At 35.8% G+C, this 23,657-nt stretch overlaps 1 protein-coding gene across 12 annotated transcripts in view; it reads left to right on the forward strand.

The window, feature by feature from the left end:
• Positions 1–23,197, forward strand: part of LOC123517549 (ral GTPase-activating protein subunit beta-like) — a 28,443-nt gene extending 5,246 nt beyond the window's left edge. For 3 of the 12 annotated variants that reach the window (XM_045277745.1, XM_045277747.1, XM_045277746.1), the window contains exons 6-35: positions 210–275; positions 1,319–1,427; positions 1,591–1,715; positions 2,159–2,242; positions 2,380–2,556; positions 2,895–2,981; positions 3,416–3,544; positions 3,658–3,838; positions 4,022–4,175; positions 4,361–4,588; positions 4,957–5,092; positions 5,423–5,527; positions 6,135–6,272; positions 6,549–6,602; positions 7,013–7,153; positions 10,369–10,454; positions 10,586–10,726; positions 10,865–10,972; positions 11,943–12,141; positions 12,860–13,088; positions 13,687–13,780; positions 13,912–14,070; positions 16,126–16,296; positions 16,566–16,701; positions 16,786–16,941; positions 18,244–18,383; positions 19,245–19,377; positions 20,124–20,259; positions 20,640–20,756; positions 21,286–23,197. In XM_045277745.1, coding sequence (XP_045133680.1) covers positions 210–275; positions 1,319–1,427; positions 1,591–1,715; positions 2,159–2,242; positions 2,380–2,556; positions 2,895–2,981; positions 3,416–3,544; positions 3,658–3,838; positions 4,022–4,175; positions 4,361–4,588; positions 4,957–5,092; positions 5,423–5,527; positions 6,135–6,272; positions 6,549–6,602; positions 7,013–7,153; positions 10,369–10,454; positions 10,586–10,726; positions 10,865–10,972; positions 11,943–12,141; positions 12,860–13,088; positions 13,687–13,780; positions 13,912–14,070; positions 16,126–16,296; positions 16,566–16,701; positions 16,786–16,941; positions 18,244–18,383; positions 19,245–19,377; positions 20,124–20,259; positions 20,640–20,756; positions 21,286–21,403 — 4,037 coding nt within the window. In that variant the 3' untranslated portion in view covers positions 21,404–23,197. Of the gene's footprint in view, positions 1–209; positions 276–614; positions 624–1,318; positions 1,428–1,590; positions 1,716–2,158; positions 2,243–2,379; positions 2,557–2,894; positions 2,982–3,415; positions 3,545–3,657; positions 3,839–4,021; positions 4,176–4,360; positions 4,589–4,956; positions 5,093–5,422; positions 5,528–6,134; positions 6,273–6,548; positions 6,603–7,012; positions 7,154–10,368; positions 10,455–10,585; positions 10,727–10,864; positions 10,973–11,942; positions 12,142–12,859; positions 13,089–13,686; positions 13,781–13,911; positions 14,071–16,125; positions 16,297–16,565; positions 16,702–16,785; positions 16,942–18,243; positions 18,384–19,244; positions 19,378–20,123; positions 20,260–20,639; positions 20,757–21,285 lie in introns of all 12 variants that reach the window. The other 9 variants (XM_045277748.1, XM_045277749.1, XM_045277752.1 and 6 more) reach the window with 6 other exon arrangements.
• Positions 23,198–23,657: the final 460 nt, after the last annotated feature.

The following is a 23,657-nucleotide window of genomic DNA, read 5'->3' on the forward strand; positions in this document are numbered from 1 at the left end:
TCAGTATGACTTGTTCACTATTCTTTACTGTTTATATGCCATTATTCTTTTATTTTTCATTTTGCCTATGATCTTTTCATGTGCTATGCTTCTTTAGGGCACTCAGTACATTAGCAGCATGACCACTGCCATGTAGTCTGTCAAGAATAACAACAGCATTAGTTGATACATTACTTTGGCTGCCTAAAATATATCTTGTTCCACTCTAGTTCCAGATGAGAGTGAGGGTGCTCCCAGCTCCACTCTAAGTCTAAACTTTACTGGAGATGTGGCTGGTATTTATGTACTTGTGTTGTGTGTTGCTTTTTGGTGCTTGGTTCATGGCCACCTTGAGTTGTGCTGTTTCTCTGCCTGGTGCTCTCTTGACTTGGCTACAGAAGAGGGATAATTAGGATCACTTCTAACATGTAATAGTGAAGTGGGTCAGCATGGGGTGATGCTAACACACTCAGTCAAGGGGAAACATGTTATCCAAAGATGTATATGGTAACCACAATATTTTTTTTTTTACTGTATTTTTTTACTATATTTTTTATGTTCTCTTAAAAATGGGATCAGTCCTTATCCTTTCTAAATATCCTTGTCTTTTATTTCCTTGCTTTGCCTGGATAAAGTTGTGAAAGGTAAGACTAAGCTTTGGCTAAGTTTTAAGATGTTCTCATGAAGTTTGTGCTCATTACTTTTGAACAGTGAACCAGAATTTTCTACCATATGAATAAGTACAAGTCTAATTCTCACGCTATCACATAATAATGATCAGTGGTAAATTATTAACGCACAGGACTGGTTTTGGAAGACTTCACATTTCAGTACTACTTTGCTTTGCTGTGTTATTTGGAATTTAAGTCATGGTAAAGAGAAGAAAGTTAGGATCATGATTGGATGTATATAATCTGTTTCGCTGTTTATTAAGGTATGTTTTCAGGGTGAGAGTCATACTTACTGTAGTGTTCGTTGTTCATGTCAAAAGTTATGCTCACAGAAGAAGCACTTGTATTGTCCTTAAGCATGGACAGTTTATATCCTAGCTATAAGCTGCTTTATATAGCTAGAAAAATGGCTTGTGAAATTTTTATTTGCAGTATATTGTAAAGTGTATGGTGTATATATAATAATATGGAAATCATATATGATGGTATTGAATTGAATGAAAAATGTAAACTTTCATAAATGGTATGTAGTTGTAGTGTGTATATGTGTGTGTGTGTGTATGTGTGTACACAAATGCATACATACACATAAACATGTATATGTATATAAGATAGAGTCACTTCTTAATGAATCATAGAACAAATTTAAAGGACTACTGTTTTTACAGAGGATGCAGGAGAGCAGCTGTGTGAGAGGGTGTTGAGTGTTCTGTTTGAGACATGGCTGCTGGCTTGTGCTCGCTGCTTTCCTCCACCACCACTATGGAATGCCCTCAGGTGTGACAAAGGATTCATTATGCCTGTTTTATTAGCTTGTTTTGCTGTTTACTTTGTAATGCTCATAGTTTTCTGTTCAAAAGTTTGATACTATGATGATTATATTAGTATGCCATGCTGATTATCTTTTGGTTTGGTAAAAAAAAATTATGCACTTCAACAGAGAGAGTTGTCAGAGATGGCGCCACCGGGCCGGCCTCATTGAACAGTGGAACAGAATCAATTTTGCACTAACAAGGAAGCTCATCTGCTTCATGTATGGCTCCTCCTTCCCTGAAATCTCTATTTGTAAGTTTAATGAAAAGTTTCTGCTGTTATTGTCTTTATAGTGAAATGCATAAATATCAAGATATTAAAAAGAATCATGCATCTCCATTTTTGTGTTTAACCCATATGGTATTTAGTACTGTATGTATATATACTTTCCTTTTAGAGAAGTGTTTAATATATATATATATATATATATATATATATATATATATATATATATATATATATATATATATATATATAAAGCACGTTATGGCCTTCAAACTTAATTGTATATATAAAATTTGTCACAAACATTAACAAAGAATATTTTTGACAAATCAGGAGTGAATTATTTCATATAGTATCTCTAGTCGTAAAACTTAGCATAGCAGAGATATTTTCCTCCTGTAGAGTTCTGCCTGTTAATGACGTGTTGTCTCTTCATAATCTTTCACTAACAAGATACTTTGTCTCCACAGCTGAGGATGACTTGAACATCATTCCCACTAATATGAGTAAAGACTGCATTGCTCAGGTTTGGTACCGCATTTTACACATAATTGGTAAGTTTTTTTAATGCTTTGTTGAATATTCATTACATTTTGGTGCTTTATAAGCAGAAATAGTAGATATAGTAATAATTTTCCTCTAAGATTTGACTAATACTGAAGTTAATTATTTTTTCATTTGTGCTCCGCAGGCAATCCCGTAGATCTGAGTCGTCATACAGTCATCAGCAAGACTCCAGCTTTCCTGAAATATGCCATTTCTTCTGCACTTGTGATTGAACCCAGCCAGCATCCCTGTCTTCAGATGTTGCCTTCAATCTTTCTGACAGCAATGAAGGGCATTTCAGGCTTAGTTGATGCTTTTCTGGGTAAGGAATTTCTGGTGCATAGATGACAACAATGTGGGAAATTCCATTTTTTCATGAAAATATTAGCTATTAGATTTAATAAAATACAAGCTAAATCATGGCATAGGTTGAAGAAATACCTAGACTTATTGATAGGTGGAGCCTTAACACTAGCCAATCTTAACACTTTATATTTTTACTGTTTACTCTTTTTACCAAATTTTGGGCATAATAACCCCTTGAAATGAGTCACCTGGTGAAATATAAAACAGTCTAAATATGATGTCACTTAGGTACCAATAAATACTATAGGTAATTTTATACATTTGGTTTATCATCTAGTATGTCCTTTTCTTCAGGTGTTCCTAATACCTCACTGGATAACCTCAACCAAAAGGGACGACAGATCTCACCATCATCTGTATCACTGTCATCAGATAACAAAGGTGATTGATTGGTTGACATTATTTGGTAGATCCCTCATATGTAAGAAAATTGTTAAAAACATCTAACTGCCTCTTTTCCCATCCTTACCTCTTAGCACTGTTATCTGAAGTCATGTTTTGTACAGAAAAGAATTGTCAGACAAATTACGTCTGTGTCACATCCCTATTTCTTCATACTCTTTGTGGAGTTCTCTTAATGTAAAGCAGTGCATTCAACAATATACAATTCACTTTAACTTTTTTAAGTGTGAAAGTGGTGTCAACTTCGTGATGTTTTTTAGCATTCATTTTGATAGGGCGATCTTCACAGATAATAAAAGGCCTATTGTATTACAGTTTTTATGGCAACATATTGTCATTGATGAGCACTGTACACTATGTATAAAGTATCCTGTGAATGTATTATGTTTATTATATATGATTATTTTGTGTAGATGATGGTGCTCGGTTGTTGGCAAATGGAAGACCCAAGTGCAACAGTATTTTACATCTGTTTGGCCCATGGCTGTTTGAAGCTGCACTTATCAACTGTAATTTGCAAGCCAGCCCTGGGTCTCAACACAGTATGTATTTCTTGTGAGATATGATAGTGTGAAATATGTAGCACTATATAGTATAACTATGTTTATGATTTTACATCACATGACTAAAACATTTACACACTTATTATACGCAGAGTCTGATGCAGGTGGAGGAGCAAGCTCTGGGTCGCGCAGGCCTGTGTCAGGGTTTGGTGGAGAGATCACCAAAAAGACCAGTGATGCATCAGCATCTGGGGACCATTCAGAGCGTCTGACCAACCTGATGCCTCAGCACTTCCAGGGAGGCAGAGCTGAAGCCCTTGGTGCTCTCTGCAGGTATGTGTGCACTTACTCACCTAGAAGGTGGATCTTTTTTAGATTATGTAGTTAGTATTCACAAACCTTGATGGTGCACATTAAAAGTGATTGTAAATGTTACATTCATATGAGTATAAATATCTGTATCTGAAGTTAAAAATTACAAAACAATATGTATTGTAATACATATTGATCTTCCAGGATATTTTGCTCTAAGAAAACAGGAGAAGAAATCTTGCCAGTGTACCTGGCTAGGTTCTACATTGCCCTTCATCAAGGACTGCGAGAGGCTGATGCGGCCATCTTGTCTCCCCATGAGTCCAGTCAACCACCAACACAAAGATACAGCACAAAAGTCTGTATCTGAGACAGCTCAAAAGTCTTTATCTAAGGGAATTACATTTTTTACAGAGTGGTAAAAATATTGATGGATGTATTGGATTGGCATCATACTTTCTTACTCTGTAAACTATGTATGGTAGATTAGATCATGGTACTTTAATGACATAAATTCTCTATGATGGTTTCTTACCTCTTCAGACTGGAATGTGTAGTGAGACGGCAGCAAGTGTACTCGTGAATGGGGTAGACCTGTTTCGCTTGGACCTTCAGGGTGTGGTGAGCCTTGTCCCAAGTGTTTTAGGAGTGCTAGAGTGTGTCCTGCCTGAGGGGGAGCTCAGCACACCTTTACAGCTACCTGTCACCCTACTTCGTCGTGCTGCCACCCACATCCTCCTCTCCATCCTGCCTCTCCCTCTTCACTTCCAGGTCTGTAGCAGGAGTAAGACTTTAGTAGCTATTCTGTCCAAGTCTCTAATGCAAGATCTAACCAGTATTCTCAATTATTCATACTTTTCTCTAGTAAACTCTGGAACTCCCTGTATGTATTTCTAATTTCACTATGACTCGACTTCATTTAAGAAGGAGGTTTCAAGACATTTATCCCTGTTTTTTTGGCTGACCCTTTGGATTTGTAAGCAGACTGGTAACTATTTTTTTTTTTTTTTTTTTTTTTTTTTTTTTTTTTTTTTGTCAGTTTTCCTCTCTTACATAGAAAAAGATCCACCTTTTGTGGTATGTTAAATCTATACATTTAGGGTTATAGGACACTACAGTGTGTACTTTTGATATTTCAGGGTCTTCAGGTGAAGGAAATAGGGAATAACAGTGGAGAACGACTGGCTCTGTCTCATCTCCGGCCACAGCTTGTCAATCTCCTTACCAATGCATTACAAGTGGAGACTGACCCCTCAAACACACAGATGCTTCTTGGTATAGTGAACTTTTTATAACTTTATGTTAAAAACATTGCACTTTATTTATTATTTTTTTTTATAAATATCTTTTACTTTAAGATTTATGTAATATTGTTCAGTAAGTCAAGAATCATTTTTTTCTTTCATTTAATGATATTGTAACTTTATCTATTAGTGTAAGGATTAATTGCTTAGTTACTATAATTTTGTAGTACCAGCAGACCAAACAACTAACCTTCAACTCAGATATTCTCTATGGAAAGTTTGTCAGATTTGCCACAAGATAAAGGTGTTTAGCAATTAAAAAAATACCTGTACTCCTAATAGTTATAAAATATCATTGCAGGTGGGCTGCTCTTTTGTGTTCAAGATGCTGCTCTCTGTGAAGTAATGGATTCTATATCACAGCACAATTTCTCAACGGATAGAGATCATAACATTATGTCCTCAGGTAAGTCATAGAGGTGAGAATCAGGTTGGCAACATCATTCATAGAGATTTTCTAAAACATCATTAGTTACAGTGCTAGTGAAAACACCATTTATCTCCATCCACATGAAGGTTTGTAAAGAATCATGTATGTACTATGCTTGATTTGTTCCCAATTTCTTACTTTATTATATGCAGTTTTTTACCTTTTTGCATCATACTTCTGGATAAAAATGACCAGGAGTTTTGTCTGTTTTGTTGAATCCAACATTTTTCTAATACTTTTGTCAAATGCTGTTGTGGCTTGATTTTTATATAAATTCTCTATCATTAATTACTGCAAATGCATTTATATTTGCCCTGGCCTACCAGTTTTGCTTTCTCTTTTATTAAAGTCCATTTAGCAATTGCTTTGCTGAGTCCTGTATGCCTTATTCACAAGAGCAGATGGAGGAACAGATCCTGGACTTTTTTCTGCATATTATGTACCCTGTTTTTTGCTCCAGTTGATAATGAGTGACTAGTGAAGCATTTTTGGTTTTAGTGAGTCATCTATATTCCTTTAAATTAAAGTCTTTATTTTTTTTATTAATCTTTGAGGCTTGGGCTTATCCCCATACACTCTGTAGGTGCCTCAGACACTGTTAGTTCGCATGGTGACTATAACAGTCTGCTGGATGAGACCTGTGAGGCGCTGCCAGAAGGAGGCCTTGGACAGATGTCAGCCACAAGCTTTCCTTCCTCCTCCACAACCACCACCACACATGGTAAACATCTTGCCATAGTAGTCCCCTAACCCACTGAATCCTGTAAGGACATGTCTTTGTAATAGATAGCTGCTGCTTTTTTTTTTTTTTTTTTTTTTTTTTTCTAAACCAATATATGCAGAATTCTTGGTTTTACATTGTCTTAATTGTGTATTTTCTTCATTATTGTCACAAAATTTATATTTACTTTTGATTTTTGTTCTGAAATTTATCACTTTTGAGTAATAGAAAACATTGAAACACCAGCACTTATTCATTTTAAGAATTTTCTTACAGCAACCATGCTGACCACCACAGATGGTGAAGCTACACCAATTTTAGAAGATTCGGGTAAAGGAAACCATATGATTAATTTACTAACAACGTAGCATTAACAATGAATGATTAGTAATAAGTCAAAACTAATTATGATTAACTGCATGGTTTGTAATACAGTATATGTTCTCTCGAGATCCCTAAGAATCTGTTTATTTAGAAATTTTATCCTGTCTGATTCTGTTGTGCTGCTCCTTATAGACAAAAATTATCTCTAGGGAAAAAGATTACTTTAGATGGCAGTATAATAAATGCAAATATAAAGATAATATCTTGAACAAATTTAAGTAATGTATAGTAATCTAGATAGAAATAAAAGTGACTATAATCCACTTACTCATATGGCCTGTGAATAAAAGTGTTTTGGGAAGTATTGGACTAATATCAGCAATTTTCCTGTCATATAACAAGTCTACTTCCCACAGATTCTGCCCATGCCTTATTTGTGCGCTCCATCTACTTGGTGTGCCACAGACTCATCTCATCCTGGAAAAGTGATGTCAATGTGTCTTTGGCTGGGTTGGAGCTTCTGTCAGGCTTAGCTCGGCTGAGTATTGCTGAACAAGGTTTGTACGAACATTTTAACCCCTTCCCCAACAATTTTTCAGTTAAAAATGTTTCTTTATCAGACTAATTTTTTCTTATTTTGGTTCTATATAGTATTTTTCATGCTGATTATGAAAACACCTTGTAATTACTCTTTTTCCCCATTTTTGTGGTTAACTTTTTATTTTGAAAATACCTTTGTAGACATATACGAGTTAACTCGTCTTCCTATAAACTCCAAGCTCTCCCCTCACCTCCCTCCTCCTCCTCCTCCCACTTGTCGAGAAATATTAATTGTCTGATGAACTGGCAGTGTCATCAGAAGTATTCAGTCTTCTGAGGGAAGGTTCGTATTTGCTATCTTCCTCAGAACTAGACATTTGGGGTGTAAATTATTTGAAAAGGGTACAAAAAATAGGTAAGTGGTAATGTGAATGAAAACAACACTCACGCGACGACAGTGGTTGCCGGAGCAAGTCTAGTAAGAGCATCCTTGAAATCCCACCACTCCACCCTGTTGCCTCTGCCAGGCGTATGATTTGACGAGAATACTCGTTTCACACGTAGAATGGCTTAGAAAGGCTCAGAATCGACGAGTATATACGTCTGTAGCTGGTTTTCGAAGGTCAAGTTTTAGACGAGTATACTCGTCGACGACTGAAAACGGAACATTTAATGAAAACGAATATATACGTCTGTAGCTCGTTTTTGAAGGTCAAATTTTAGACGAGTATACTCGTCGACAACTGAAAACGGAAAATTTAGTAAAAACGAGTATACTTGTTTCTGCCGAGGAAGGGATTTCTTTTCGCATCAGATATTGATTCTTAGGTAGGATCTTAAGGTTTATAAAAATAGGGAGAAAGAAGAATAAGGTTGAAGAGAAATTGAAAGGTATATTTTAGTGATGATTATGAAAGGCAGATTTCATATTTACAAGTATCAACTTTAGGGCGCATCTGCACTGGGAGCAAGAAAGTGGGCGAGAGCAAAAGTGTAGAGCAAGGGCCACACTAAAAGCGATTTCAGGCAAGAGTTACCATGGCAACAGGCTTTCACCTCCCTTGTTACTATTGTCAGTGTACAGTTGATGGGCATGCACTCATTAGCAGATTTTTTTTACCTTACATCATGGCTTAGGTCCCTAAATTTGTTACTTGAAAACAGTGTCATGAAATCTCAAGTCTTATAAAGATTGAATAAAGAGAGATTGCAATTAGGCAAATGCCACTATCTGATGCCTTCATTGTCTTTCTTTTTGTAAACTTCCAAATTCTTTTCATACTTTGCCATATGTTTTTCTGTGTAACAAAGCCTATCCCTTCTTTCCCTTTTAATGCAATCATACCCAAAACAAGACTTAAATATCTAGAAAAGAATATCAATTACTGTTTAAGAATTAAGAAAATCTGGACTTCAAAATTTAGGATACTGATAAAGGCCATTGAAACATCTGTTGACACAGCAGTGGCTATCACCAAAGTCTCTTGTTTGTCTTACATAATATGATACTGGAGGAGGAAGGAGTTAAATTATCAAGTAACAGCTTTGGCAATGAAATTGAAGAAAGCCTTCAGCCACCAAGTTGGAAAAAAGTCATTCAAAAATTGCTAAGATCATGAGAGAGGAATTCACCCAACTTTTTTGTCCAGTTGTCAAGGAGTGACCTGGCAAAGCCATGTGCTTTGAGAGAGAGAGAGAGAGAGAGAGAGAGAGAATGATTATCATGTATGGAAATGAACTTACCAAAAAACTGATCTTTTCACTTATTCTTTTTTCTGTGGTACATGTGGAACACTTCATCAATTAACTCTTCAATATCCATGTTTATTGTCTGGATCAGTTTTAACTTCCCTTTCTGTAGCTTGGGTATGAGCAACTGAGTCGGGATTGCTATAGGAACCCCACACCCTTCCCTGTCCAATCCCAAACTCACATCAGCTGATTTACTTGGGCCCTCGGCAGTGAATTCAAGGTCATCATTCAAGATTGACAAATTCATCATGAAAGCCTTGTATAGATGCTGCTCATGGAACTAGATGATGAGCGTATCAAATCAATAAGTGATAAGAAAGAAAACTGGTATCATAATATGGTAAAATATAATGATAACTGCTTTGTAAAATAATCATGTGAGAGATATAATAAAGGCAACAATTGTGTTGCCATAAAGGGAGCAAAGACAAACCTCAGCATGTCATCCTCATATACCACTGCCTATGAAAGAGTGCATTTGAGAATAGAGGTGAAAATGTTGTTGCAAAGGGTCTTGTAGTGTGTTTACATGGCAGAATTTGAAAAATCTGCGTACACCATCGTGTTAAGGAGACTTTTCTTTAGATGAAAGATTTTATTCTAGTATTATGTCATAATCATAAGGGAGGCAGTGGCGTAGTGGATAAAGTGATGAGCATGGGATTGGGCAGACATCCACGCGTAGGTTCAAATTCCACCACATACCGCTTTGAAGCTGTGCGATTTGTCGAGTGGTTTAAAGTTACCTACATGTCACCACAATACCCAGGTTCTAGGTGGTTACACCAAAGATGCACTTGGGTGGTGATATGAGCCCTAATATGGGCACCACTATAAATAAAATTGCCTGTGTCACCAATGGGCGGAAGCTTAACAGCGCTTCCCACATATACTCTTCAAGTATGCCTACAGGTGCTATATGCCATAATGTAGAAAAAAAAATACAGCTGGTATAAGTAAAATGTGTTATAAACATTTCAAAGTGGTGTAAATGCTGTGAATATATCTGAGTTGTAGAATTACTTTTGACTCTAATGGTATCAACCAAAATGTCATATCTAGTTTCTGAGGTGAGATACAACACATCTCTGCGATGTCACTCATTCCAACCCTACAGACTCGCACGAGAAAAGTAAATTGTTGACTCTTCTCGCTTTTTTGCTTTTCAACCCACGGGACAGCCATCTTCTGGCCACTGCTAGTACTATCACCTCCATTGCTTGCCATGTATTAAAGTTTCTTGCTCTTGCTCTCGCCCACTTTCTCACTTCCAGTGTGGACACACCCTTAATCATCTAATTTCTTCTCAACAAGCTGCAGGTTACTTCTCAGTCACATCTTTCACTACTATTACTATTAGAAGTTATTATTGGTTATTGTTTTATTAATGATAGTTATTCTATACATATAGTGCTGACCAGCTGTAATTATTTTGTTTTTACAGTGAGTTAATAACACTACTGTTTCTTATGTTCCTTAGATGGCTTAGAGTGTAAGCGAGCTGTAAAATGGCTGTGTGACTACATAGCCTCCCAGTGTTACAGACCACCTCGGGCACACTCTAAGGTGCGTGATTGAGATTGTGCATGTTAATCATTTGCCTTTTTTTCTGCATATCCTTTCATTTTTAAATGAAATTAGAGAGCTATATATCACCAAGTCTAGTTTTTTTTTTATCATTGTACTTGACTTTGCAGGACCTGCACTCTACAATAGTTGCTGCTTTTCACTGTGCAAGTGTTTGGCTTGTGGCTCACCCCTACCTGCTGCAAGACAAAGAGTGTCTGGCAACTGTGCTGGAGGTTGTGGAGTTGGGCATCTCAGGATCTAAGTCACAGGTGAATATTGTGTGAGGACATGTAAAAAGTTAAAATATTGTGTAATCCTTCACCTCTTAAGAATGGTTCATTATGTTTTTATTGTAGCATTACTCTGAAGAGAAAACACTTCAGAATTTTTTCAATCTGTGTTTCTAGGTAAAATCAAGTGATGCTCCACGCCTGAAGCATGAAAAAGAGCTGAAGCCTGCTAGTATGCGAGTGAGAGATGCTGCTGAAGCTTTGCTGTCCTGTGTACTGTCTCAGGTAAGTAATAAGGAATATATGAACCCTTCATTAAGCCAGGTGTTATTATATTTGCTTTCCAGATTTCAGTCAAGCTTTTTACCTAGCACCTATAGTAGTATTTACCTAGTTGTATGTTACAGGGTGTGTATACTATAATACTATAGTGTGCATATTATAATGGCCCTGTGAGTGTGTCTGCATTATGATTCTAAGTCTGTCTACAATTCTTTCCTGTTAGCTGTGCCTCAATATTGACAGTACTTGGCAGTTCCAAATAATGTTTGAATGTATGGAATTGAATGGGCAATAGACTGAGATTATTCTCATTGGTGTAAGACAAATGCTTAAAATTTATTGGGCAAGCAGAAGAAAATTAATCTCAGCAGATGAGTCTCTTAAGTACTCCTAGCAAGTTAACACTTTTATTGATTAATTGAACCTATTATATTGAATATTTGAATATTACATGAATTATAATAATTTGCTCCTCAACATGAAATGCCAAATGAAAATAGATGGAATATCAGAAGACTTTCAAAATTTATTCAGATTATATGACATAGCTGAAACAAAGAGAGCATTGAAATATAAAGATAAATTACTGTAAGATGCTCTGCAGCTCTCAAAACAGTGCTTTTAACTGTATCATCTGTCATCACTACTACAATTTTAAGTCCCACATATCTTATCTATTATTTTCCCATTATGCTTTAATGGACTCTAAGTATTTCATTTTAGAAGTTATTGACAACAGTAACTTAATGAAATCAAAGAACAAGAATGGCTGTTATGAGAAGACCTTACATCTTTAGATCTTGTCACTATTTCATTGCTGGTCTTTGAGATTTTGTTGTTTACAGTGTTACTCATTTGATTGATTGATTAGATGTATCATCTTATATGCTTGTAAAAGTTACATGTTTGAAAAGGTATTGAGATAAATTTCATGTTTCATCATTCATTCTAAGTTGTGACTTATACTTTCTAGGTTGGAACATTTCCCTCTGTGTGTGGAGCTGAATCCCTGTCTTCTCTGCTGGATGAGATGACATTGCTGAGGCATTGTAATACCTGGGGAGGCTCAGACCAACTCACCCGTGACTCAGCAGCTCAGCACTTCAGATATTTTGTTGCCCAAAACTCCATCATGCTCGCCCTTTTGGAGCAACCTCTTGGCAATCACCAAGGTATGTATATTCATCACTGAAATTTGTAAGGCTTGTGGATGTGAATGGGCTGGAGATAAGGAATGCTTTGACATGATGAATGGAATACTCAATTACAGAAAACTGCATTTGTTTTTATCATCATAAACATCACTATTATTGTGATAAATTATTCTCATATTGATATTGGGTTATTGATTATCCAATAATTATTTTTCCCACATTATCAGTATATCTCAATTGGACTATCAAGAACACACAACTTACATATTTTGATCAAGTTACACAAATCGTAATCATTGTTTTTCGTCTTGCATCAAAACAAACATGTTGCATGGTGGCGTGATATTTTTTTCAGTTAGCCTCCCGACATAGCAGCAGCTTGGTGTACTAGTATTAGCCATCTGTCAGCTTTTCAAACCCATGGCAATAAAGATTTGGATTTGTCTTTTTTTTTTTTTTTGTTCGAGATATCAATATCACCATTGATGGTATTGAAATTTTGGATTTTGTTATATATCATTTATTTGTTTTTATTTAGTAAAGTTTCTATTATTCTTATAGGTAGTCTGATATGAATTATGTTTTAGAACCTTGTTTTAGAATAGTTATGAAGCATGATGAGCAGAATGTCTTTCCTTTGGTAGAATTTGTTAACATAGGAAACTGGTATTCCTGGGAACATTTTCTCTATTGTATGAATTAATTAAGAGGTAATGATCTGATACTAGAATGACAGTTTGCACCCTGCCAGACCCGCAGCCAACAGTGACAGCTCTGATAAGAGGACCTTTCGGGAGGGTGGCTTGGACCATGCAGTTGCGACACCTTCCGAGACACAAATCCTCAGCCAAATTATACACAGTGAATCCTGGACGACCACTTCCCATGAATGATGTGGGAATAAAGCACAACGTGAAGCCAAAGTACTTCCCTGATAGTGTGGAGAGAATACCTCTCTGCAAAGCGTAAGTTGATAGGAAAATACTTTCTTAATTCAGTGAAACCTCAGTTCTTTAACTTAATTCTTGAATGCCATTTGAAATCCAAAATATGCTAAAACCAAAACTATTCTCTTCATAGAAATCAATGTAAAAATGGAATAATTCATTCTCAGGCACTTGTCCACTCTTTCTTAGTGGTTAATGACAGATATTCAGACTGCCAAGATTTCTCTTTAAGATGGGGTGCTCATTAGTCAAGGCTCCACAGTATATATATGAACTATGAATTACTAAAAAACAGCAGCTTTTTGCTTTTTCATTTTGTGCTTGAAATCAAGTAACTTTGTTTAATAACCGAATTATGGTATGTAACCAAAGCAATTCTGAGTTTGAAATTTTTTTTGCAAACCAATTTGTTAAAATAGGGAGACCTTCAGTAATTGAGGTGCTACTGTATAACATAACTCTTCTTTAGAGATTGGAATTAAGAATGTCTCATTTTGTTTTTCTTTCCTATTATAATGTTGCTTCTTTAGGAAGATAAGAGTGATAATGTTTTTTCCCCATGTTTCTCTCTGCTTTCGTATTACTTTTAGTGTATTTATATGCATATTACTTGCAGAGACAAGTCCATTCCATCTTTAGAGAGTGTCATTATGAATGAAGAGAAATCTACACTTGAACATGAGAAGCTTCTCCAGATATTGGACCATCAGGTGATGCTTGGCTAAAATTATTTATTTGCATAAAATGTATGAACATATTGTTTAAAAACTGGTTAATTTTGTCAGTAACAGTTGAAAGTTTGTTTGAATGAAAATCAAAATGCTCATGTTCCATCTACCAGATTGCATTTGAAGAGAATGTTCAGCGTAAGGTTGAGAGAGAAACTTCAGAGTACCCTGATGTGGAGACAGAGTGTGTTGCTCCTTCACTCTGCCATGAATTCCAGACAGCACGCCTCCTCCTCTCCCACTTCGGCTTTTTGTCATTGGATGCTCTGCAGGTCAGTTATTTTATTAATGCCAATGAACTGTTACTCTTAAGTTATAGATGATAAAGATGTTAACTGATGACTGCTGGTCTCTTTCGGAAAGGAGGGTTAGTGTCCTTTAACATATTATATGTTATCATTTTACCTAGGGATGGTGCTGAGTTATGGACCTGCTTATCCCTTTCTAGTCTTAAGTGGTGATGGGAATCCACATATGTAGTGTTATTTTATTTGCAGCAGGGTTTCTGAAAACACTCACCCTAGCTCACTTTTGTTTAACTCCAGTTGTGAAGAGTACTTGGAACAGCCTGGACAATAGGATAGTCTTGTGTGGAGCTTTCTTGGATTTGTAGTCATATCTGTTTAATGTAATCATAACACAAATCTAAGTTGTCTGGACATCTCTAGGCCATGTTGTGGATGATATAGAAAGCCATGACATCTTGGTCTTGATGAGTAGCACAGGTTTGAATTTATACTTGGTGTGAAAACTGTGTTTTGGGTATAGAACATTTGCTGTAGTCACTTTTTTTATGTAAGAGGGAAACTAGCTGAAGGTAACAAAAAAAGAAAGGACCCTCTTCAAATGCAAGTTCCTTAAAAGATTGGAAGGAATTAACCGAAAGGCAGGGACAAATGTCTTGAAACCTCTCTCTCTTAAAAGGGGTGCTGGGTGGTGCTCATGGTTGGGCCTCCGGTCTAGGCGATCCGGGTTCAAATCCTTGCCAGGCCCAGTTGCCCGATGGGAGATGTAGCGTTCTCCCAGTAACCCTAGCGATGCCATATTACTTTAGCTGTTGCAGTGTCTAATGGAATTATTTCCAATTTTTTCCCTCTGAAGAGAAGTCAAGGTCGTAGGAAGATGGAAATACAGAAGCAGGCAGAGAGTTCCAGAGTTTATATATGTGTTTCCCAGCTGTCCAGTAGTATGGTGGTTGACTGATGCCAGAAGCTAATGCCAAACATTCTCTTTGGGAGGAATACATAAGAACATGTAGATACAGGCAACCCCTGCGTAACGAATGGGTTACGTTCCTAAAAAAACCTTTGTTGCGTGAATTTTCATTAAGCAAACCAATTATAACAAGTTTGACCCCTGACTTGAACTTTCATTGAGAGTAAACAAAGCGAGAGTGCATCATAGTACAGTAAAAGGCTTAATGAAAGTAAAAATTATGAATTTAAACATTTAAGCAATTTAGTTTAAGACTAAATCATTATAATGTACATTAATATATGTATGTACATAACTTTATAATGTTGATGAGCTTAAATTTATGAAGGGAGGGAGGGTGGAGCGGGAAAGACACTAGCCGGCAACCTGTGGAATGTAAACAATGAGCACATCATTGTTCTGTATACAAAACTTATTTACATTTCCACAAGGCTTTCCATTTTATCCATTGCAGAGTCACGAGTTCAGGTGGTTCTTTTAGCTTGCAAGGAAGATATGGTCTCACCAACCTTCTTAATAGAGTCTACTGACTTGAAAATAGTAGAGACACTAGATGGAGTCAAGCAATGGTGGTGAGCAATGCTATTAGTTTTCTTGCCTTTCTCGTGTCAGTGAATAATATCCAGCTTCACGTAGAGAGTAAGAGACTTCCTGGTCTTCTTAGTAACGCTAAGCGACATTGCAGGGCAGGTTGCAGGGTCTTTTGGTGGCATGTTGAGCAAGGGAAGACAAGCTGCTGCTGGACACTTATTGTTTTGAACTAATAAGAGCGGGGAAGGGTAGGGGGAGTGAGTGGTGCGTGTTTTGTCCACGAGAGGAACTGATGTATTCAAAAGCCTGTTGGTTTACATGATATGGCGGGACTTTCAAACTTGGAAAAAATTACCTGGAGAAAATTTTGTCAAAGCAAGTTTGGTGTTCGAGCAGATGGTAGTAAAAGGAAACGTTCATTGTAGTGAAATTTTGTTGTGTGAACGTTCATTAACCGGGGATTGCCTGTACCTTTAGAAGCTCTGTAAGTGATTGAACACAAATTATACAAATTAATAATTTTATGTAAGTAAATTACTCTCCAGGTTCATATTTTCAACATGATATTTGGTATATTTCAGGAATCTGTTGAGTCAGCAGTGCCATCTCTGGTTGCCCTAGATTCCAGTATGGCAGGGTTTGCCCGAGATCTTGAAATTCTTGACAACACCAACAACAGAACAGTAGACACTGCTCATGTGTTCTATGTACAGGCGGGTCAGACTGCTCCACTTGATATACTATCCAATGTGGTAAGGTTTCGTGTACATGTATTTTTAGATCTGCTAAACTGTATCTTTAAGTATACTGACAATGTGCTGAAGTTTGCCTATGCAAACTTAGTATTGACCTGATATTGTCACAGTTGCAATTGTTGCATGTATGATTCATTTATGATTATAAGTTTAAAGGCATAAGTCTTTTGAGTAAGTAATGTCCTTAGCAAATTATTCATCAAGAGGGTTGAAAGTTACAAAAGATATGATTTGTGATGAACAGTCTGTCTCCATTATTGTTACAGGTCAGTTGTAGTTCTGTCCATCCTCACTTTATGGAGTTCCTCAATGGACTGGGATGGACAGTCAATGTCCACCAACACCCTGGCTGGACTGGCCATGTCTCCACTGCATTCTCAGTCACTCCACAGTCACAGGAAGGTATGTCTTTTTCTCATTTATTTTGATAATATTTGTATAAAACTGAGAGTGTCTAGAGAATCACTCTGCCTTTCTCCTGAACAGGAACCATCGACAGTAACCATGGAGGTAGTGGCTTCAGTGGGAAGAGTCATGTACTATATTGGTCAGATGCTCTCAGTGAAATGGCATTTGTTGTCCCAGCCCCCTCTCAAGGTCTGACAACTTGTCATCCTTCCAGCTCTGGCAATATCAACACAGGTATTATTCAAATGTGCCACTTATTTGTATACCTTTACTAACATAATATTTACGGGAGCACTAGGGTCCCCTTCCATTATATTGCATGGTATTGATGTTGGTTTTGAGAGAGCATTATTGGATACCACACTACTCCTTGTTAAACATTCTTTCCTCGGTGATGTCTGCCAGAATTTTGTCCTTCTGAGTTCTTTTTGAAATGTTCTGTTCTTTGGTCTGTCTTTTAGTAAGAGATGTTTTTTTTTATCCTGCATCTGTTGCTGATGACAGGAATTATCATAATTTTTCTTGATGACAGATGCGCTTGCTACTCTGGTATTCACATAGCCACATATTATCTACGATTGTACATTCTTTTTTTGAATAGAAAACAGAACTCACACGGCATTTTTTATTTTTTTTTTTTTTTTATTTATTTATTTATTTTTTTTTATGTCATGTTATGTTATGGCCTATAGCGCCTGTAGGCATACTTGAAGAGTATATATGGGAAGCGCTGTTGAGCTTCTGTCCATTAGTGGCGCAGGCAATTTTATTTATATTGGTGCCCATATTAGGGCCCATATCACCTCCCAAGTGCATCTTTGGTGTAGCTACCTAAAACCTGGATATCATGGTGACATATAGGTAACTTTAAACCACTCAACCAATGACATAGCTTCAAAGCAGTATGTGGTGGGATTCGAACCTACGCGTGGATGTCTGCCTGATCCCACGCTCACCACTTATCCATTACGCCACTCCCTCCCAAAAACTGGTACCTCTATTTGTATATTATTTTGGCAGCAAAAATTAAGATACAACTATCATACTTGGTGGTGTAATCTTGAATTCTGTATGGATTTCGTATTTAATTATCCCTTTAGTTTTTTTTTTTTTTTTTTTTTTTATGTAAAACAGAATACAAGCAGACCCCGCATAATGAACATTTACACAACGAATTTTTACCACAATGAACGTTTTGTTTTATTACCCATAAATAACATAACGAACACCAAACCCGCTATAACTAAACTTTTATTGGGGAAATTTTTTATTTATTTATTTATTTATTTATTTATTTTTATTTTTTTTATTTTTTTGGTCATCCTAGAACCTTGTACAATGGATTTTGCATAACGAACACTTTTTGGGGAACCTAACCCATTTGTTATGCGGGATTTGCCTGTACTTCATATTCACCACATTCTATTCTTTTACAATATATTCTTGGTTTTGTGTTGAAATTATAACCCCATTACCAATTAGTAATGATTTATAGATGGTATTTATCCAAGGATTAACCTTGCTCTTTGATTCTAGTTGGTTTGGCGTTGGACTCATATGAGAAGGTTGCAAGTGGTGGAGGTGGTGGTGGTTCTGGCAGTGAGCGTTCAGACTCCTTGCCTCCATGTGATGCAGACGTGGAGGGCAGCTCCTCCATTTCCTCACATGCCTCACAGGTGGGTGGCTTATTAGGAGTTTATAAATCTCTCAGGGAATTTCAACTCCTTTCTGGCAGGAGGCAAGAAGGAAAAGAGTACTATAAAATACAAAAAGAAGTAAAAGTTACACAAAGAGACTTTAATTAATCTACTTGTCTAAAAGTGTTCATGATAGTCTTGAACGTGCATTTCACAAATCATATAGATATTATTGTATGTATAAGTTTATTTATAGATCCTTTTTGTGTATATATATATATATATATATATATATATATATATATATATATATATATATATATATATATATATATATATATATATATGTAAAGATAGATATAGATATATATTACTGCAAATGATCATTTACGTGTATGCTAAAGTCTTTAAGAAGGAGTGACTCAGACCAGTCATTAAAGAAGCATCCAGGGCATGTGAACTGGATGTGGTTTCTCTACCACACTCCACTTCCTTGTTTTATTATTCTTTCTTTATAATAGATGACACCATTTATGTAAAAAAAAAATGTTGAGGAAATAATGAACAAAAGGGGATTTGGCAAGAACTTCCATGTTGTGAGAGACAAAGTATGACTGTCTAATAAAACAGAGATGTTATGACATGTCTGAGCCACCAACTGTCCATTTATGTTGGTATTTTATATGTAAGGAGTGTCTATATTGATCTTTCTGTAAGTATATTGTAGTGAATTGGGCACTTACAATAGGCTCATTTGTCTATGGTTACTGGTTGTATTAATGTAGGACTCAGTATATGCTCCTGCTATTCTGTAGAGATGCATATTCTATAGTTGCTTCTCATGATACTATATTCTTATTTACTCTTTCACTTTTCTGTGATTTTTTATTTTACTTCCAGACATCCTATGGCCAGGGAAGTGAAAACAGGAGTAGAAAGTTTGGCCGACAGACAAGTGCTGTGGCATGTAGTGACCACAAAGTGTATATTGTGTGGCTGGAAAGTTTTGATGACTGTTATACTTTCCCAGCACGTGAGTATTTTAATTTGATGTTTAAAGTGTCACATTGGCTGAATGTTCAGCTTTGTACGAATTGACATGTAGCCAGTCCTTCTCTCCTATAATTCATTACAATATGTAGCAAGCATTTAAGGTGTTTAAATCAATACTAGGAAGCATCTTGGAATTTGCATAATTGTTATTGATCTAAAGTCCGGCATATGTTGGGCTAGGAAGTAGTTTGTGAAGTCTTTGGGGTTCTCATTCTCACCTTTATTTACCTGTTAACTGAAAAGCAAGAAGTAGAGTTAATCTTTCATTTCATAACATCTCAACTCCTCCATGAATGAGATACTTGAAAGAATCACAAACCAGAGTCATTTTACAGGATATATTGATAGATTGAATATCACTGATCTTTTTTTTTTATTTATCTATTTTTATTTATTTATTTACTTATTTTTGTATTTTATTTATTTTTGTTTATTTTTAATTTATTAATTGATATTAATGCATTTATTTAGTTACTTATTTTTTGTGTGACTAATTGTTGGAGATTCAGTGACATAATATCAAAGAAATATTTTCCAGCCCGTTTTTAGTTTTGGGACAAAGTACTTCTTAAATTGTCCAGAAAAGTTTATTCTTATCACTTTTAGTTTGTTTTATGCACTGTGATTACAAAGACTTGTTTAAAAAGTTTGTGTTTCATGGGAAGAAAATCATCCCCTAAGTAATACATTTATATTTACTTGCTGAAATAGATTTTGAATTTTCAGTTGAGCTGCTTCCAGAGACAGTGACTGGTCTTGAATCCTCGTCTTGGAAGGACAAGGAGGCCATGGTGTACATAATATTTATTCATGCTCTTACAAATGGTCTCTTCAGGATAAGATTGCAAGGGCAGAATGCAAAGTAAGTATAAATCTTACATTAGTATTTTTGTTATAGGTATCATCACAATTTCTTTTTTTGTATCACATTATATGCTTCATAGTTTATTGAACATTGTATAAGTAAAAAATCAGAATCAATTGCAGACTGCTTTTATATTAGCCTAGATCATTAGATTATAGCTTACATCATTAGTACACTAAACTGTCCAGGGTCTGCAGTGTGTGCATATCATGGTTTTACAGTTAGTTTGAAGCATGCTCTGTGTATTGTTTGGTAAAAAAAAGTTAAATAAAAGAGAGAGAGATTCATCAGCAGGCTTACTGGCATACTTCAGGATAGGAGCAGAGGATCCTATTGTTAGTAATGAGTAACTAGTGCATATTATTTTTTTTAAATAGGCTGAACATGGCTGGCCCTCTTGTGGATGGGCAGGTGGTGAGCAGGAGGGTCCTTGGCACACTTGTGAGGCAGACAGCTCTCAACATGTGCCGTCGGAGAAGACTTGAGAGTGACAGGTATGTGTGGCATGAGAATCTATGGTCATCTTGATGTTATGTGAAAGGAATGTTTAGCCTTCTTATTTTCATGTTGAGTGAACTTGAAACTACTTTGTGTTTACCATGATAGTCACCAAAGATCTTAAATCTAGATGAGAACAATCATAATTGTACCATGTTTTGTAAATAAAACATATCCCCTTCTCTCTCTCTCTCTCTCTCTCTCTCTCTCTCTCTCTCTCTCTCTCTCTCTCTCTCTCTCTCTCTCTCTCTCTCTCTCTCTCTCTCTCTCTCATTCTGAAAGCTCTGAAAAATTATTATATGTAATACTGAGCCCTGTACTATGACAATATCAAGGAATGTATGAAGACAAAATGAAATTTTTAAAATTTAGTTAGTCATATTTAAATTAGTTTTCATTAGTTTTATTATTTGCACTTCCCATATATTTATTTTTTATTTAATTTTTATTTCATTAAATTTTCATCATATATACCTTTACGTCTGCAAATGTGAGGAAAGATACAGTGACCTTCTGTTTTCACAGTTATCAACCACCTCATGTCCGAAGGAAGTTGCGGATCCAGGAAATGGTACAAAGGTATAGGTATGAAATGAATGAGCCAGAATTTTATACTCACTTGTTTACAAGTCCACTCTGTTAGGCAGGATACTATTATCTATGAATAGTAGTGGATAAATAATCATGTACAGTGGAATCTCGGTTCTTGAATTTAATTTGTTCCTGAATGTCATTTGAAAACCGAAAATATTTTCTCATAGGAATCAATGTAAAATTGGTTAATCCATTCTTAGAGACCCATCCATCTTGTCTTAGTGTTAGATGACAGACATTTTCTCTGCTAAGATGGCCACTCCACATCATCATCATAATGCTTAGACATCTTGCTGGAAAGATGCACTTGTGCAGTAGTGATGGCATTGGGGAATCATTGAGAGAGCAACAGGTGGCATGGGAAGTTGGGACTATCTGCTCTTGAGCCATGGAAACATTTTCCTTTTTTTTTCAAAGATTTAACTATTGTCTTATACACTGTCTTACCTCCAGTATATAAAAAATAATTAAGGAAATATTTATAAAAACTATAATTGATAATGAATGGGATCTTTTGTTGTCTTATAATATTTCACATAAAATAACTATGTTTAAAAGCCAAATTAGTATGTTACAACAACTAAAGCAATTATTATTATTATGAATTCAAATTTTGTTCAAAAACTATTTGTTAAAAAAAAGTGGAGGTATTAAGTAACTAAGATTCCACTGTATGTATTTTTTTTTTTTTTTTTCCATAGTTTCATGCAGTTCCATATAACTACATAGTTTTCTGTCATAATTTACCACAAAAATAGGTATGTGATGAGCTTAGTATTTATTTTACATAACAGACTATCAAGTTAATCAACTTATAAATTGCTAAAAAATTCTCTCTCTCTCTCTCTCTCTCTCTCTCTCTCTCTCTCTCTCTCTCTCTCTCTCTCTCTCTCTCTCTCTCTCTCTCTCTCTCTCTCTCTCTCTCTCTCTCTCTCTCTCTCTCTCTCATCACATATCTTTACTCAAAGCATGTAACATCACAGCCAATAGTTCCACTGAGTGTTATCAGCACCTTTCATCAGTTTTGTTTATTTAAAAAGTTACAGTTTCCAGTAAGTAAAATTCTATTGCTCTTTGTTGTAGTTTGTTCTACATATAGTTGGAATTCTAAAACTTATAACTGACTTTGAGAAGATAATGATAGTATATTCAGTTGAATACTAACAGTAATACTGATTCAGAAACAGTGAAGAAGTTTGGGATGGTTTTCATATGTTTAAACATTACGAAGGTTGTATTGTAAAAATCATTCAGCAGGAGTGAATAATGTATAAACTTGTTATAGTTGAGGTTTTCTGTATTTAAGCCAAAGACTTTGAAATTTAGAATTTACATTCCTTTAAAGGTAACTTGTTTGTTAGTATGTAACTAAATTATTTGTATATGTTGAAGTTTATTCTAAGTTTTCAGTGATGGGACTCAGCCAGTTTGCACCAGTTCATAATATCATGTTCTTGTAATTTAATTAATCCCAAGAACTATTGTTAGCTTAAATCAGGATTTTTTTTTTTTTTGGTAGACTCCTCATAAATCTACTATTGTTTTTTTTATATTAAAAAACCACTAAAACCAGTAGTCTTTTCTAATAATGTATTATTTTGCCTTTATTAAGTTTTACCACTAAACTACTTGATTATGTGACACAATTATAATTGTCTGTAGTAGTAATGAGAGAACTGGTTCTTGAAATTTTTATTCCCACCACTGTATATACCCTCCACTCATAGTGTTAGTCCCAATAAGCAGTGTAAAGTATGTTATTCATAAAGTAATTATTGTTATGCTGATATGGTCTATATCATTGTTGTCCAAACATTTTTGCCTATTATACCCTTTATTATCTTCTCTTACTGTTATATACCCCCCACCACCACTGATGAACAAACTCAACTTTATGTAGGATAATATAAATAATATATTAAATATGAAAAGATTACATAATATGAGTTCTGATCAATAAATTTGAATCTATTACACTGAAGTAAAAAGGATAATTTGATAATACACACACACACACACACACACACCGCGTAGTGTAGCTAGTAGTTAGCACGCTCGACTCACAATCGAGAGGGCCGGGTTCGAGTCCCGGCACGGCGAGGCAAATGGGCAAGCCTCTTTATGTGTGGCCCCTGTTCACCTAGCAGTAAATAGGTACGGGATGTAACTCGAGGGGTTGTGGCCTCGCTTTCCCGGTGTGTGGAGTGTGTTGTGGTCTCAGTCCTACCCGAAGATCGGTCTATGAGCTCTGAGCTCGCTCCGTAATGGGGAAGTTTCTAAATTGATCAATGGAATGGACCAAG

This window comes from Portunus trituberculatus, chromosome 42, assembly GCF_017591435.1.
Source record: "Portunus trituberculatus isolate SZX2019 chromosome 42, ASM1759143v1, whole genome shotgun sequence".
Lineage (NCBI taxonomy): Eukaryota > Metazoa > Arthropoda > Malacostraca > Decapoda > Portunidae > Portunus > Portunus trituberculatus.